This window comes from Rhinolophus hipposideros (genome assembly GCF_964194185.1).
Source record: "Rhinolophus hipposideros genome assembly, chromosome: 9".
In the NCBI taxonomy this organism is placed as follows: Eukaryota; Metazoa; Chordata; class Mammalia; order Chiroptera; family Rhinolophidae; genus Rhinolophus; species Rhinolophus hipposideros.
The window spans coordinates 41,831,606-41,849,796 of record NC_138055.1 but is presented as its reverse complement, the minus strand read 5'-3'; the positions used below and the strand labels follow the sequence as shown (position 1 = coordinate 41,849,796).

Here is an 18,191-nt window from a genome sequence, read left to right as displayed (position 1 = left end):
AAAGGAGTGATAGTTTTGGAGATAAGCAAAAGCTTAAGAAGTTCATCACCACTAGACCAACTTTACAAGAAATGTTAAAGGGACTTCTTTAAGCTGAAAGTGTGTAATTAATAACAGGAAAACATATGAAAGTATAAATTTCACTAGTCCAGGTAAATATATAAACCTCAGCATAATCAAATGTTTTAAAGGCAGTGGGTTAATCACTGATAAATCTACTAAGAAGGTTAAAAGACAAAAGTAGTAAAAATAACTATGACAATAACTTACTAATGGATACACAAGATAAAAATGTGTAAACTGTAACATTAAAAACAAAACATGTGGGGGGGAATAAAAATGTAGAGCTTTAGAATGCATTCAGTTGTTGCCAATTTAAAAGAGACTGCTGTAACCCACAGCTAACATCATACTCAATGGGGAAAGGCTAAATTAAAACCTTTCCCCTTAAGATCAGGAACAAGACAAGGTTGTCCACTTTCACCACTTTTATGCAACGTAGTTCTGGAAGTTCTAGCCACAGCAATCAGAAAACAAAAAGAAAAGCATCCAAATTGGAGAGGAGGAAGTAAAATTGTCATTATATGCAGATGACATGATATTACATATAGAGAACCCTAAAGTCTCTACCAAAAAATTATTAGAACTGATAAATAAATTTAGTAAAGTAGCAGGATACAAAATTAATATTCAGAAATCAGTTGCATTTGTATACACCAATAATAAACTCTCAGAAGGAGAAATCAAGAAAACAATCCCATTTACAATTATTTAGGAAGAAATTTAACCAAAGAAGTAAAAGCCCTGTACTCCGAAAATTAAGACACTGAAGAGAGATATCAAAGAAGATACAAAAAAATGGAAACACATACCATGCTCATGGATAGGAAGAATATAGTTAAAATGTCAATACTACCTAAAGCAATATATAGATTCAACGCAATTCCTATCAAACGACCAATGACATTTTTCTCAGAAATAGAGCATATGGAGGCTGGCCCGGTGGCTCAGGTGGTTGGAGTGCCGTGCTCCTAATGCCGAGGTCGCCTGTTCGATTCCCATATGGGCCAGTGAGCTGGGCCCTTTTCAGCTGAGATTGTGAACAACAGCTCTCCCTGGAGTTGGGCTTCCGTGAGCAGCAGGAGCTTATCATAAGTGCCGTGGGCTGCTGCGAGATGCCACAAGCTGCTGAGTGCTTCCGCAGGCTACTGTGTGCCACCATGAGTGGCCAGTGGCCAGCGTGAGTGGCCGGTAGCCAGCGTGAGTGGCTGGTAGCCAGCGTGAGTGGCTGGCAGCCAGCATGAGCTGCTGTGAGCTGCTGTGTGCTGCCACGGGCTGCTGTGTGCTGCCACCGGCTACCGTCTGCTACCGTGAGCTGCTGGAGGCCAGCATGAGTGGCCGGAAGCCAGCGAGAGCTGCCATGAGCTGCCAACTGCCTCAGCTGGGGGGAGCGCAAGGCTCATAATACCAGCATGGGCCAGGGAGCTGTGTCCTACACAACTAGACTGAGAAACAACGGCTGGAACTGGAGTGGGGGTGGAAGAGGTGAAAGAAGGGCAGGGGAGAAATACAGCATATAATCCTAAAATTGATATGGAACCATAAAAGACCCCGAATAGCCATGGCAATCTTGAGAAATAAGAACAAAGTGGGAGATATCTCGATATCTGATATCAAATAATACTGTAAGGCTATAGTAATCAAAACAGCATGATACTGACATAAAGACACATAGATCAATGGAACAGAATAGAGATCCCAGAAATAAATCCATTCCTATATGGTCATTTAATCTATGACAATGGAAGCAAAAATTTACATTGGGGTAAAGACAGTTTAATAAATGGTGCTGGGAAAACTACATTGCAAAAGTTTTTACAATGTAAAAAATTTTACAATTTGCAATTTTAAATTGTAAAATTTGCAATTTTACAATTGCAAAAAAACTTTACAATGCAAAAATTTACATTGGGGTAAAGACAGTTTAATAAATGGTGCTGGGAAAACTGGACTGACCCATACAAAAAAATGAAACTGATTCACCTCCTACGCCAGATACAAGAACAAATTAAAAATAGATTACAGACTTAAATGTAAGACCCGAACCATAAAACTCCTAGAAGAAAATATAGGGAGGAAATTTGCAGACATTACCCTGAGTAATATTTTTACTGATATATCCCCTAGGGCAAGGGAAGTTAAAAGAAAAAATAAACATATGGCATTACATCAAACTAAAAAGTTTTTTCACAGCAAAGAAAACCATCAATACAACACAAAGGCATCTTACTGAATGGGAGAAGATATTTGTCAATGATACATCTGATAAGGGGTTATAATATCCAAAATTTATAAAACACTCAACTCAACACCAAAAAAAACAACCCAATTAAAAAGTGGGCAGAGGACATGAACAGACATTTCTCTAAAGAAGACATACAGATGGCCAACAGACATATGAAAAAATACTCCACCTCAGTAATCATTAGAGAAATGCAAATAAAAACCACAATGAGATACCACCTCACTCCTGATGATAGTCAGAATGGCTATCATCAATAAATTAACAAACAACAAGTGCTGGTGAGGTTGTGGAGAAAAGGGACCCCTCGTGCACTGCTGGTGGAATTGCAGATTGGTGCAGCTACTATGGAAATCAGTATGGAGCTATCTCAAAAAAACTGGAAATGGAACTGCCTTATAACCCAGCAATTCTACTCTTAGGTATCTATCCAGAAAAATCCAAGATGCTAATTTGAAAAAATATATGCACCCCTGTTTATTGCAGCATTATTCACAATAGCCAAGACATGGAAAAAAACTAAATGTCCATTGGTAGACCACTGGATTAAGAAACTGTGGTACATTTATACAATGGAGCATTACTTGGCCATAAAAAGAATGAAATCTTACCATTTGCAACAATATGGATGCACCTAGAGAACATTATGCTAAGTGAAATAAGTCAGACGGAGAAAGACAAATACCATATGATCTCACTTATATATGGAATCTAAAGAACAGATTAAATGAGCAAAGTAAACAGAAATAATCTCAGATATAGAGAAAAAAACTGATGGTTGCTAGATGGGAGGTGGGAGAAGGGGAGGGGATTAGAAAGCACAAATTGGTAACTACAATATTGCCACGGGGATATGAAAGACAGTTTGGGGAATATAGTCAACAATGTTGTAAAGATTTTGTAGGGTGTCAGATGGGCACATGACTTATTAGGGAGACCACTTCATGGACAGTGTAGATGTCTGATCATTGCACTGTACACCTGAAGCTGGAGCTGAATAATATTGTATGTCAACTATAATTTCATATATATATAATCACATGATATGTAGTTCAGCACAGGGAATAGAGTCAATGGAATTGTAATAAGATATGTACGATGTAAGGGGGAAATAGATTGGGGATGGGGGTTGCCACTTTGTGGGGGGTGAAATATCTGGCTATTGCATTGTTTTGTGCAGCTGAAACTAATTCAAATAAATAAATTTTTAAAAGGCGAAAATAAAAATTCAGCAAATGAAAAAAGTAATTTAAATGCATTCAACTTTTTAATAAGTTAATTTAAAAATAAAAACCTGAAATATTAAAAAATATTAAAAATAAAAAAGTTAAAAAGGCTGCTATGTAAATTTCATGGTACCTACAAACAAAAACCTATTGTAGATACACAAAAGATAATCTAAACATACCACTACAGAAAATCCACAAAGGAAGAGAGCAGAAAGGAATAAAAGAAATTATAAAACAGAAAACAATTAAGAAAATGGCAATAAATTCATACCTATCAATAATTACTTTAAATGTAAATGGACATTCTCCAACCAAAAGACAAAGTAGCTGAATGGATTTAAAAAACAAGACCCATCTATATGTTGTCTACAAGGGACTCACTTCAGATGTAAGGACACACACAGACAGAATGTGAAGGGATGGAAAAATATTCCACGCAAATGGAAACCAAAAGAAACCTGTGGTAGCAATACGTATAGCAGACAAAATAGACTTTAAGACAAGGACTGTATTAAGAGACAAAGAAGACCATTATTATATAATAATAAAGGGATCAGTCCAACAAAATACACATTTGTAAATATTTATGTATCCAACATAGAAGCACTAAATATATAAAGCAATTATTAACAGACCTAAAGGGAGAAATAAACAATCCAATAATAGTAGACTTTAATACCCTATATTTATCAACATACAGAACATCCAAACAGAAAATCAATAAAGAAACAGTGGCCTTAAAAAAAAAAGAAAGAAAGAAACAGTGGCCTTAAATGACACATTAGACCAGATGGACTTATCAGATATACACAGAACATGCCATCCAACAGACTACACATTCTTTTCAAGCCCACATGGAACATCCTTCAGGATAATCATGTTAGGCCATAAAACAAGCCTTAATTAATTTAAGAAGACTGAAATCATCTCAAACATTTTTTCCAACCACAATGATATGAAGCTAGAAATCAATTATAAGAAAACCAACATTCCCAAATATGTGAAGATTAAACAACATGCTACTGAACAACCAAAGAATGAAAGGAGGAATCAAAAAACATCTTTAGACAAATGAAAACAAAAGTACAACATACCAAACTTCAGGGGTGCTGCAAAAGCAGTCCCAACAGGGAAGTTCATAGAAATAAATGCCTATATCAAGAAATAAGATCTCAAATAAACAAACTTTAGATCTTAAGTAACTAAAAAAATAGTAACAAATTAAGCCCAAAGTTAGTGATAAAGGAACAAAATATCAAAGATCAGAGGGGATATAAATGAAATAGAGACTAAAAAGACCACTAGAAAAAGATAATTAAAACTAAGATGGTTTGTTTGCTTGTTTGAGATTAAATAAACAAATATTTGGCTACACTCACCAAGAAAAAGAGACAGAACTCAATAAATAAAATCAGAAATGAAAGAAGAGACGTTACAACTGATACCACAGAAATACAAGAGATCATATGAGACTACTAAAAACAATTATAAACCAATAAATTGGACAACCTAGAAGAAACGGATACAAGGACTGACAATTAAGTTCGCGAACTCATCCTAGAAAATGTGCTACATACCTCATTGCTGAATATCAGTACGGTCAGAAAGTACTCCCCTTGGGAAGCTATGCACCAATGCCAGCGCCTAGTCCACCCTTCAAAGAAATTTTGGAAATCTTTTTCTGGAATGGCCATCAGAGCTGTCGTCTTACTACCCTTGATGTCCTGAATGTCATCAAAATGTTTTCCTTTCAATATTTTCTTTACCTTCAGGTAAAGAAAGAAGTCATTGGGGCCAGATCAGGTGAGTAGGAAGGGTGTTCCAATCCATTTGTTTGTTTACTGGCTAAAAACTCCCTCACAGACAGTGCCGTGTGAGCTGGTGCATTGTCGTGATTCAAGAGCCATGAATTGTTGGCGAAAAGTTCAGGTCCTCTAAACTTTTTCAAGCAGCCTTTTCAGCAATTCCAAATAGTAAACTTGGTTACCTGTTAGTCCAGTTGTTACAAATTCATAATGAATAATCCCTCTGATATCAAAAAAGGTTAGCAACATTGTGGCAACGTGTTCGCAAACTTAATTGCAAGACCTCCTATTCCTAGAAACATACACCTACCAAGTCTGAATCTGTGAAGAAACAAAATCTAACAGACCAACTACTAGCAAGGAGATTGAATCAGTAATGAAAAACCTCCCAATGAACAAAAGTCCAGGAACAGATGCCTTCACTAGTGAATTCTACCAAATATTAAAGAAGAATTAATACTTAACTTTCTCAAACTCTTCCAAAAAATTGGAGAACACTTCCAAACTCATTTTACAAGGCCAGCATTACCCTGACAAGAAAACCAGACAAGGACACTATAAGTAGCCAGTATTCCTTATGAACATAGATATAAAAAAAGCCTCCACAACAACTTAGAAAACCGAATTCAACAATACATTAAAAGGATCATACACCATGATCAATGGGACTAATTTCAGAGATGCAGGATGTTATTTCAACATCCACAAATTAATTAGTGTGATACACCACTTTAACAAAATGAAGGACAAAAACTATATGACCATCTCAACAGATGCAGAAAAAGCACTTGACAAAATTCAACATCTATTCATGATAAAAACTCTCAGCAGAGTAGGTTAAGAAGGAAGATATCTCAACATAATAAAGGCCACATGTGACAAACCCACAGCTAACTTCATAAGCAACAGTGAAAAGCTGAAAGCTAGTCTTCTAAGGTCAGCAACATGACAAGGATGCCCACCCTCATCAGTTTTATTCAGCATAGCATTGGACATTTTAAGCAATTAGACAAGAAAAAGAAATAAAAGGCATCCAAATCAGAAAGAAAAAAGTAAAACTGTCACTATTTGCTGATGACGTGATATACGTATAGATAACCCTAAGCACTCCACCAAAAACTGGTTACAACTAATCAACAAATTCAGTAAAGTTCCAGGATACAAAAGCAATACACAGAAATTAGTTGTTTCTATACACTAATAATGAATTATCAGAAAGAGAAATTAAGAAAAAATCCAACTTACAATTGCATCAAAAAGAATAGGAAAAAATTTAACCGAGGAAGTAAAATACCTGTACATTGAAAACTATAAGACACCGATGAAAGAAACTGAAGACATAAATAAATGGAAAGACATTCTGTGCCCATGGATTAGAAGAATATTGTTAAAATGTCTATACTGCCCAAAGCAATGTACAGATGCAATGCCATCTCTATCACAATTCCTCTACCTACTGGCAAACTTAAAATCGTTCTGACGTTTAAAACACATTGGATCCAAACGATAAAATGCTACAGACCTAAGAGCTCCCAGGGAAGAATGTTTTCTTAGTTAATAAAACTACCGTGTTTCCCCAAAAAAATCAGACCTAGCCGGACAATCAGCTCTAATGCATCTTTTGGAGCAAAAATTAAGACCCAGTATTATATTATATTATACTATGTTATATTAAAACCGGTCTTATATTAAGACCCGGCCTTATTTTACTATAAGACTTGGTATGATATCATATGATATGAGGTGATAATACAATACATATAATAATATAATACAACAATACCAGGTTTTATATTAATTTTTGCTTCAAAAGACACATTAGAGCTGATGGCCCGGCTACGTCTTATTTTCAGGGAAACAGAGTAGCAACACTGAGCCAAAGTCTCAGGTTCATGTTATCTGCATTGGGATTCTTATCCTGGGTGGTGGTTTGGATTACATGCCTAGAGGGCTTCCCCTCCCAATTCTCAATTTAACAAATAGTGATTAAATTTCTCAAGCTGACTCACAAAAGTTATTTAAGTCTTATCTCCTCCTCCACCTCCAAAGTACACCATAGTCAAAAGTATCAACCTTTCTCTCCCCATTTTCTGTTCTTTCCACATAGAAGATCTCAACTAGAGAAAGAGGAAAGTAATTTATTTAGCTAAATCATAAAAGCTGTGAATGATCCATAGTTGTAAACATGATTCTCTCTCCTCAACTCCTCCGACTCTCTAGGCCCCGAATAAGTATTGGGCAATTTAAGACATCAAATTTTAAAACATTTAGGGGTCAGAAAAGGTTGCTTGGGAGTTGATACTTTGGAGCAAGAATGCCACCGAGCTCAACATGCTACTAGATGGTGGTATGCCTTTAGACTCAGTTTCCCTTCCCTGCCTTTACCAGTTTCATGCATTTTAAAATCAAAGACTCACTGATATACTTTTCAAATTAGGATCTACAAACCATCGACATCAGAATCACCTGTTGTGCCTGGCCCACACCAGACTTAGAAAATCGAAATCTCTGGGGATGGAGTCCAGGAAACTTATTTTCAAAGTGATTCTTATATACACTAAGTTTGAGAATCACTGTTCTAAAAAGTTCAACAAATGGGACCTGCAGCCATTTAAGGTATAGGTAATGTGTAAGATACAGACTATACCTGTATTATGAAGACATTATCACTGCCACTGAGTTTACCAGTTAGAAATAAGTACAGAATGCTTTTTATGTCGGTAACTCATTCACTGTACACTACTCATTAAATATGATTGTGAGGTGTGTGCTCTATGTATTTTACACAACACTAAATGGCACAGATGACAAAGTACTTGCATTCAAATCAAGTAAAAGAGATTTTTCCAACATGTAGAGGAAAATGTGGAAAAAAGATACTGTTTCTGTTCTTACCTACTTCTTCTGTACCTGAATAATAAAGGGCTGAATTTCAGCTAATAAAGACCTAAATAAAGATAACTTTCATTAAAGCAAATCTAAAAACTGAGTAATTTTCCTTCTGAGTAATTTCAAACATCAACATGCAAATGTAGCATGAAACTGTCACTACTAGAGTGGTTTTTGCTAGTACATATCAGTGGCTACCCTGCCCCTCCCAATTTCACCCAACAGGTTTACTTACTGAAATAAACTATTCTGTGTAAAAAGTGTTCCTTGACTTTAAAACAATGTTGACACACACACACAATATTCTTTTACTGTTTCAAGCTTTAAAAGTATTGAGAATCTCTTAAAAATAGGCATACTAGATGGTAAAAAAAACTGGTGAATCTTTAAATTGAAAAAATGTATTGCAGAGGATGACGTCACAAAAATGGTGGCATGAGGTTAGCCTCTGTAAACCTCCCCTGGAATTACAACAAATGGAACAACTATAACTCCACAAAGGACTCCCTGTACAGCAGACAGGCAAGATGAAGAGGCCCAATACTAAATTCACCTAAAGGTGGGAGAATCGCACGAGCGGGGGAGGAGGGAAGGGAGAAGTGCAGAGAAGGAGCCGCGAGGGTTCAGGACGCAGACCTAGCTCAGTGCTCCGAGCTCGCTGCATCCTGGAACTACCGCAGCTGCGAGAGAGGGAAAAACTCAGACTGCTAGGGCTCCGCTTACGGCCCACAGGGCTGAGGGGGCAGCATATAACACAGCTGAACCCAACGCTCACGGCAGAGACCTCAGAGAAAAGACTGAGGGAAAAAGGCTGAAAACAGTGGTTTAAGCCCTCACTGCGGAGCAGAGAACAGAAGCCTTAGGCACTGAGACTAGCCCCCCCCTCCCTACCCTCCCAGAGTTCGCCCGCCCCCACCTGCCCGGTGCTAGAAGCAGAATACTAGCAGCGTCAAATCAAAAGAACAGAATATTTGCAGCTCTGAGAACTGTGGACCGCAGATACAGATTCACAGCCCAACTACTTCCGGCAAGGGGGAGGGAGCTGTGGAAGCAGGACCAGCAGTGGTGGTGGTCGCCGCCATTGCTCTGGGCCACCTCTCACAACTCACCCCGCCCCTGGCCCCACCTACCTGGGCAGATCCCTGCAGGAGTAAACAGAACTGTTGAAACACACGGGCTCTGAATCTGGTGCAGAAAGAGCTTTGGAACTTCAAAAGCTCTCTGCATCCCCACAGGGACAGGGCGCCCTGTGACCCAGGCGAACTATTAACAGAGGAGAAGCCCACCTTCCAGGGAATCCCCCTATTGTGTGAGAAGCTGGAATAGTGCAGAGAAAACATGACACTACAGAGTGAGAGAGAAAAAAAGGCTGCAGTTGGAGAGAAGATAAAACATTCTACCAACAAGTACTGGAAAACAAAAGACCTCGTCCTATCAACCTGTTGCAGAACCCACTCCTGTAGATTATCTAGGAAGAGAAATAATAAATCATTAATTGCCATGAATAACCAAGGCAACAAGACAGCTCAGAAAGAAAATGAAGTGTCCAGAAAATGAACTTAAAGATATGGAAATATGTGACTTAAATGACAGAGAATTCAAGATTGCAGTTCTGAAAAAACTCAACGAGATGCAAGAAAACACAGAAAGGCAGTTTAACTCAGAAACACAATCAAAGAACAACATTAACATTTTACCAAAGAGATTGACATTTTAGAAAAGAACCAAATGGAATTTCTGGAGATTAAGAACTCAATAGAAGAAATGAAGAATGAAATAGCCACCTTAGGTAGTAGAGTTGACCACAGGGAGGAAGGATCAGTGACATCAAAGATAGAAACCTGGAAATGACTGGGCTGAAAGAAGAGACTTGAGACTTAAAAGAATGAAAGAACTCTACAAGAACTTTCTGACTCCATCAGAAAGAGCAATATAAGAATAATGGGAATGCCAGAAGGGGAAGAAAGGGAGAAGGGAACAGAAAGTATATTCAAACAAATAGTCAATGAGAGCTTCCCAAACTTGTGGACAGAACTGGATCCTCGAATCCAAGAAGCAAATAGAATACCTAATTACCTCAATCCCAACAGGCCTTCTCCAAGGCACATTGTATCAAAGCTGTCAAAAATCAACGACAAAGAAAGAATCCTCAAGGCAGCCAGGAAAAAGAAGACGGTAACCTACAAAGGAAAGCCCATTAGATTATCATCAGAGTTTTCAGCAGAAACTTTACAAGCCAGGAGGGAGTGGAACCAAATATTCAAATTATTGAAAGAGAGAAATTATGAGCCAAGAATAATATACCCAGCAAAGATAATCTTTAGCTATGAAGCTGGAATAAAGACCTTTCCAGATATACAGAAGTTGAAGGAATTTTCTAATACATGACCTGCACTACAAGAAATACTAAAGGAGGCTATTTGACCACCATCAACAGGGACAATTTGTGGCAACCAAAACATAAAAAGGAGAGAGAGTAAAGGCCTGAATGGAAATATGGGAATGGAGAAAATAAGCGTGCTGAAGAAAATGGAATACTCTAAATATCAAACTTTCTTTTACATAAACTTAATGGTAACCACTAAAAAAAAAGCCAGAACTGAAATATATAATGTAATAAAAGAAGAAACAGAGGGAAATATCATAGAATACCACCACACAGAAATAACAGACAACAAAAAAAAGGCAAAGAAACAACGGAGACACAGTCTTACCAGAAAACTGAAGACAGAATGGTAGGAAATCCTCACATATCAATAATCACCCTAAATGTAAATGGACTGAATTCACCAATAAAAAGGCACAGAATAGCAGATTGGATCAAAAAATTAAATCCAACCATATGCTGTCTCCAAGAGACACATCTCAACTACAAGGACAAGCATAGACTCAAAATGAAAGGGTGGAAATTGACACTCTAAGCAAATGGTATCCAGAAAAAATCAGGTGTAGCCATAATGATATCAGATGAAACAGACTTCAGGGTGAAAAAGATAACAAGAGACAAAGATGGACATTTCATAATGGTAAAGGGGACTATACAACAAGAAGACGTAATAGTCATCAATATTTATGCCCCCAATCAGGGAGCACCAAAATATACCAAGCAACTACTAACATAACTAACATGACCAAAACACAATTATACTAGGGGACTTAAATACATCATTGACAGCTATGGATAGATCATCCAAATAGAAAATAAATAAAGAAATATCAGCCCTAAATGACACATTAGGTGAAATGGACATAATTGACATTTATAGAGCACTTCATCCTAAAACATCAGACTATACATTTTTTTTCTAGTGTACATGGAACATTCTCAAGGATAGACCATATATTGGGACATAAAATCACCCTCAGCAAATTTAAGAAGATTGAAATCACACCAAGCATATTCTCTGGTCACAAGGCTTTGAAATTGGATATCAACTACAAAAAGAAAGCAGGAAAAACCACAAATACTTGGAGATTAAACAACATACTCTTAAAAAATGACCAGGTCAAAGAAGAAATTAGAGGAGATCAAAAGATACATAGAAACAAATGAGTATGAAAATATATCCTACCAAAGTTTTTGGGATACAGCAAAAGCAGTCCTAAGAGGAAAATTTATATCACTACAGGCCTATCTCAAGAAACAAGAAAAATCCCAAATAAATAACCTCACATTACACCTTAAAGAACAAGAAAAACAAGAACAAGTGAAACCCAAGGTCAGCAGAAGAAAATAATAAAAATCAGAGCAGAACTAAATGAAATAGAGAACAAAAAGACAATAGAAAAAATTAATGTGACAAAGAGCTGGTTCTTTGAAAAGATTAACAAAATTGACAAATGCTTGGCTAGACTCACTAAGATAAAAAGAGAGAAAACACTAATAAAATCAGAAATGAAAAAAGGAAAGCTATAACGGATGCCACAGAAATACAAAGGATCATCCAAGAATACTATGAAGGACTAAACGCCACCAAATTTAATAACCTAGAAGAAATGGACAAGTTCTTAGAAACACATAGCCTTCCTAGGCTAAACCACGAAGAATTGGAAAATCTAAACAGACTGATCACCAGTAACGAAATTGAATCAGTCATCCAAAACCTTCCCAAAAGCAAAAGTCCAGGATCAGATGGCTTCACTAGTGAATTCTACCAAACCTTCAAAGAGGATCTAATACCTCTCAAAATCTTCCAAAAAACTGAAGAAGAGAAAATACTCCCTAACTCATTTTATGAGGTCAACATTACCCTGATTCCAAAACCTGGTAAAGATAACACACACAAAAAAAATTACAGACCAATATCTCTGATGAATACAGATGCAAAAATCCTAAGCAAAATTCTAGCAAATCGAATGCAACAAAGCATTAAAAAGATTATTCATCACGACCAAGTGGGGTTCATCCCAGGGGCACAAGGATGGTTCAACATACACAAATCCATCAATGTGATACATCACATAAACAAAATAAAGGACAAAAAAATCATGATTGTATCAACTGATGCAGAAAAAGCGTCAAGATGAACATCCATTTATGATTACACCATATATGACAAACCCTCAGCTAATCTCATAATTAATGGTGAAAGACTGAAGTCCTTTGCTCTACGTTCAGGAACATGACAGGGCTGTCCCCTATCACCTCTGCTTTTCAACATAGTGTTGGAAGTCCTTGCCAGAGCAATCAAGCAAGAGAAATAAAAGGCATCCAAATTAGGAATGTAGAAGTTAAACTGTCACTCTTTGCAGATGACATGATGCTGTATATAGGAAACCCTAAGGACTCCACCAAAAAGCTATTAGAAACAATAGACGAATACAGTAAAGTTTCCAGCTACAAAATCCACATACAAAAGTTCATTGCATTCCTATATACTAGCAATGAAATCTCAAAAAAAGAAATAAAAAAAACAATTTCTTTTGCAATTGCAACAAAAAGAATAAAATACCTAGGAATAAATTTAACCAAGGGTGTGAAAGACCTATATGCTGAAAACTGTAAGACACTTTTAAAAGAAATTAAAGAAGACACAAAGAAATGGAAAGACATTCCGTGCTCATGGATTGGAAGAATCAACATAATTAAAATGGCCATACTACCCAAAGCAATATACAGATTTAATGCAATCCCCATCAAAATCTCAATGGCATTTTTCAAAGAAACAGAACAAAAAAAAAAATCATCAGATTTGTAAGGAACCACAAAAGACCCCGAATAGCCAAAGCAATCCTAAGAAAAAAGAACAATGCTGGAGGTATCACACTCCCTGACTTTAACTTGTACTACAGGGCTACAATATCAAAACAGCATGGTATTGGCAGAAAAACAGATACATAGACCAATGGAATAGAATTGAGAACCCAGAAATAAACCCACATAAATATGGACAGATAATTTTTGACAAAGAAGCTAAAAACATACAATGGAGGAAAGACAGCCTCTTCAATAAATGGTGCTCGGAGAATTGGAAAAGAATGAAACTGGACTGCTATCTATCACCATGTACCAAAATTAATTCAAAATGGATCAAAGACCAAAACATAAGATCTGAAACAATAAACTGCATAGAAGAAAACATAGGTACTAAACTTATGGACCTCGGGTTCAAAGAGCATTTTATGAATTTGACTCCAAAGGCAAGGGAAGTAAAAGCTGAAATGAATGGGACTATATGAAACTTAAAAGTTTCCGCACAGCAAAAGAAACCATCGGCAAAATAAAGAGGCAACCAACTGAATGGGAGAAGATTTTTGCAAACACCTCCGATAAGGGGCTAATATCCAAAATATACAAGGAACTCATACAACTCAACAACGAAAAACAACCTGAAGAGACATTTCTCCAAAGAGGACATACAAATTGCCGATCGACATATGAAAAAATTGCTCAGTATCACTAATCATCAGAGAAATACAAATAAAAACCACAATGAGATATCAACTCACCCCAGTCAGAATGGCCATCATCAACAAAACAAATAGTAACAAGTGTTGGAGAGGCAGTGAAGAAAAAGGAACCCTCATACACTGTTGGTGGGAATGCAGATTGGTGCAGCCGTTATAGAAGGCAGTGTGGAGGTTCCTCAAAAAATTACGAATAGAATTACCGTATGACCCAGCAATCCCTCTCCTGGGTATCTACCCAAAAAACCTGAAAACATTTATCCATAAAGACACGTGTGCTCCAATGTTCATTGCAGCTTTATTTACGGTGGCCAAGACATGGAAACAACCAAAATGTCTTTCAATAGATGAATGGATAAAGAAGTTGTGGTATATATACACAATGGAATACTATTCGGCGGTAAGAAAAGATGATATAGGAACATTTGTGACAACATGGATGGCTCTTGAGAGTATAATGCCAAGCAAAATACATCAGACAAAGTAGAGAACCATATGATTTCACTGATATGTGGTATATAAAACTGAAAACAACAAAAGAACAAGACAAACAAATGAAGAAACAAAAACTCATAGACACAGACAATAGTTTAGTGGTTACCAGAGGGTAAAGGGGGTGGGGGAAGGGAGATGAGGGTAAGGGGGATCAAACATATGGTGATGGAAGGAGAACTGACTCTGGGTGGTGAACACACATTGTGAGATATAGATGATGTATTATTACAGAATTGTACACCTGAAATCTATGTAACACCTGAAATCTATGTAACTTTACTAACAATTATCACCCCAATAAACGATTTTTTTAAAAAAAATGTATTACAGTAAAAGACATATTGCTATTAATCCCCCTCAAAATACCCCTTGCTTCGAACACACTTATCCCCCATCATTCTTTCCACTTTCTGAAGCAGTTCTGGAAGTCCTCTTTCATGTCTTTAGTTGAGCTGTTGTGGCTGCTTCAATGATGACCTAAATCAATTCAAAACGTTTATCTTTCATGGTTATTTTAACTTTGAGTAAGAGGCAGAAGGCTCATAATGACAGCTCCAGTAAATAAGGTGGATGAGGACACAATGTAATGTTTTTATTTAACAGAAATTGCCATATACCAGAAGCGATGTGTGACACGGAGCCTTTCTGTTGTGATTAACAAATACGGTGACTGCTGCTGCTGAGTGCCACCAGATAGAAAGGCAGGGATCTTTAATACGGGTGCATTGAACCTTAGTAACTGTGTGACAAGCTTCAATTTGTTTGGTGCAGTCAGTCAGGCGTGAGCTGTGGTTGAGAGAAGGTATGTTTTAAAGTGTGCCGTAAATCATCCTCTATCCTGACAACACTCCGTGTCACACATCACTTCTGGTATGGCAATTTCTGTCAAATAAAAACATTACAGTGTGCCCTCATCCACCTTATTCACTGGATGTGGAACCGTAAGACTTGTGGCTCTTTCCTGAAGTCAAAATGATTCAAGACATGGAGGCAGCCCTGACAGTGCAACTAAAGACACTCACAAAAGGCGATTTCCAGAACTGTTTCAAAAAGTAGCAAGAAGATAAGTGTTCCAAGCGAAGGGTAGTATTTTGAGGAGGATTAATGGTAATGGGTCTTTTACTTTAGTAAATTTTTTTTATTTAAACATTCACCATCTTTTTTGACCACACCTCATATATGGAAAGTTTCCAGTCTACCGCTACAAAACACCTTGAAAATACCACCAAAGAAGATTTGATTTATATCATCTCCTCTGATTCCATTTACAAAACAGGTTTTGATGATAAAAGTCTCAGTGTTTTAAAGTATTGTCTTGTTTCAGTGAACATATTTACTCAAAATATTTATGGAGCACCTACTGCATACCGCAGTCTGTTCCGTGGGCAAGGAATAGGACCACAGAAGTGAACAAAATGCTCTCAATAAAAACATTACTCATAATCTGTTATATGTTGATGATTGAGAGTTGCCAATCATTACAAATATTAAAAGTTACAAATACTACAATATGTGTAGGCAGGACTGAATGGAATCTATACAGATCTTATAGCAGACCAAGGAAATTTGTTTCTGCAGTAATTTCTATTGCTTTAACTCTTTAAAAGCACACACAGTACAGGATGTCTATGGTTTCCACGGTTTCCAATGTTTGGAAATACATGTAGCATTTTTAACATTAAGTTAAACATTAAGTTCCTCTATACTTTAACTTTGTAGCAAGATGTAGCGATGCACCTCGTGGAAAATGATCGGGAACCGTCCCCTTCTCAATAGAAATGACCATCAAGAAATGAAAGGCCTTAAAATCGTGATACTAAGTAGTAATTACTCCCTAGCATCTATGAACTGTGATCAAAGTCGTATGATTCCTCTTCAACCAAGAAAAGCAGCACGTAGAGAAAATGGAACTTATACTTCTGTCACTCTAGAAACAACATTATTTCTTCAACATTTCTACATACAAGAAATTAGGATGTCTTAAGACACCCAACATGGAAAGACAAGAGAACCTTGACGTTCAATTTAGATGGAAGACAAAAACTACAGCCTACGCAAAAAAAAAAAAAACTGGGATGTTCCTTCCAAATACCCAGGTTCAAGTGGTTGGAGGGCATTTTGGTTTTTAACTGCTTTGGCGTTCTCCAAACCTTGGCGATTACGCTGCAGAAAACCACTCAGGTGCTGCACGGTAGCGGCCTTTTCAGCCCCCAGCTGCAGTTCCAAAACTGACTCCGCAGCCCGAGCACCGCAAGGAAGGAAATAAAACACCCAGCCGCGCCGCAGCCAGCCAAGCAGGGGCCGGCCGGCCCACCACGAGCCAGAGCGCCCCGCGTGCGCGGCGCGACCCCCAGGTGCCCTTGGACGCAGCGGCCTGCGGGGAACACCGCGCCCCGTCCCCGCGGACTCCAGTTCCGCCCGCCGCCGGGCCGTCCTTCCCCCTCCCCGCCCCTGGGACCCGCCAGGCCCGCCCCTCGCCTCCCGGCCAGGCCCCGATTCCCAGCCCTGATGCAACGCAGCCCGGGGCAGCGGACGCGGCAGAGCCCGGGGAACCCCGGGGCCCCCAGCAGCGTCCTCCTGCCACAGGCCGCAAAGCCTGGCCCCGGAGCGTGCGCTCCCGCAGCCCCGACCAGGGCCGCGCCCCGGGCTCTGGCCTGGGCGGACGTCGCCCTCGTCTCTCACCTGCGTTCCCACCACGACGATCTGAGGCAACTGGATGATATCGGCGCCCACCGTGTTGAAGACGTCCTGGAGCTTGTTGATAACAGGAATTAGCGCCTCCATAACTCCGAAAACACAGGACCCCCGCCCGGCCGGCCGCGGCAATGAATGGGGCCGCGGCCCAGAGTCCGCCTCCTTCCTCCTCTCCTCCGCCCTCTCCTCGGGAGCCGGCACCCATTGGACCCTGCCCTGCCGCTACCTGCCCCCTCCCGGCAGGCCGTGCGCTAAGAAGGCGGTGGCGAGAAACAAAGCCTGCCGGGAGTTGTAGTTCTGGAGCGGAGGAAAGCCAGGGCCTACGGCTTCCAGAAGGCTTCGCGGTGCGGCCGGACCCCGAGCCGGGAGTGGGATGAGCTTGGGGATGGGTTACCTCCCTGGCTCTTGTCAAAAGACTAAGGAGCGAGGCTCGGATTGTAGGAAGAAACTCATACATTTATGACAGTCCTTGAGGTGTATTGGGTGGGAAAATCCCGAACATGTGTTAAGTACAATAGAATCTCTTGATTATCCAAGGTGTCATTTCCTTATGAGGACGCTTTCTCCACAAGGGCGGGTTGGAAAGGCTTAAACAGTCCACAGCCTCAGACACCCCACCCAGGTGCAAAAAGTCTGTAGGCTGATAGTAGAAGGCATGGGGTACTATTTTGCAATAATACAAAACGAGCCGAGGTTAGAAGATGTGGGTTCTCCGGGATTTTTGTAAAAACGTGTTCAAAAAGAATCTTAAAAGTGTCAGAGTTTTAGAGGGGAGAGGCTGGGCCCTTGTTTTCCATAGTCTGTATAAAATGTTGCTTGCTGTGGCCTGATTCCGGCAAAGTGGAGATCTGATAACTGCCTTTCTAGCAT

General features: G+C 38.9%; 1 protein-coding gene across 8 annotated transcripts in view; it reads right to left on the bottom strand.

Moving 5' to 3' along the window:
• Window positions 1-17,543, bottom strand: part of DNM1L (dynamin 1 like) — a 51,746-nt gene extending 34,203 nt beyond the window's left edge. For 2 of the 8 annotated variants that reach the window (XM_081060663.1, XM_081060668.1), the window contains exon 1: window positions 17,310-17,504. In XM_081060663.1, coding sequence (XP_080916789.1) covers window positions 17,310-17,411 — 102 coding nt within the window. In that variant the 5' untranslated portion in view covers window positions 17,412-17,504. Of the gene's footprint in view, window positions 1-17,309 lie in introns of all 8 variants that reach the window. The other 6 variants (XM_081060664.1, XM_081060666.1, XM_081060669.1 and 3 more) reach the window with 6 other exon arrangements.
• Between the last annotated feature and the right edge of the window lie 648 nt (window positions 17,544-18,191).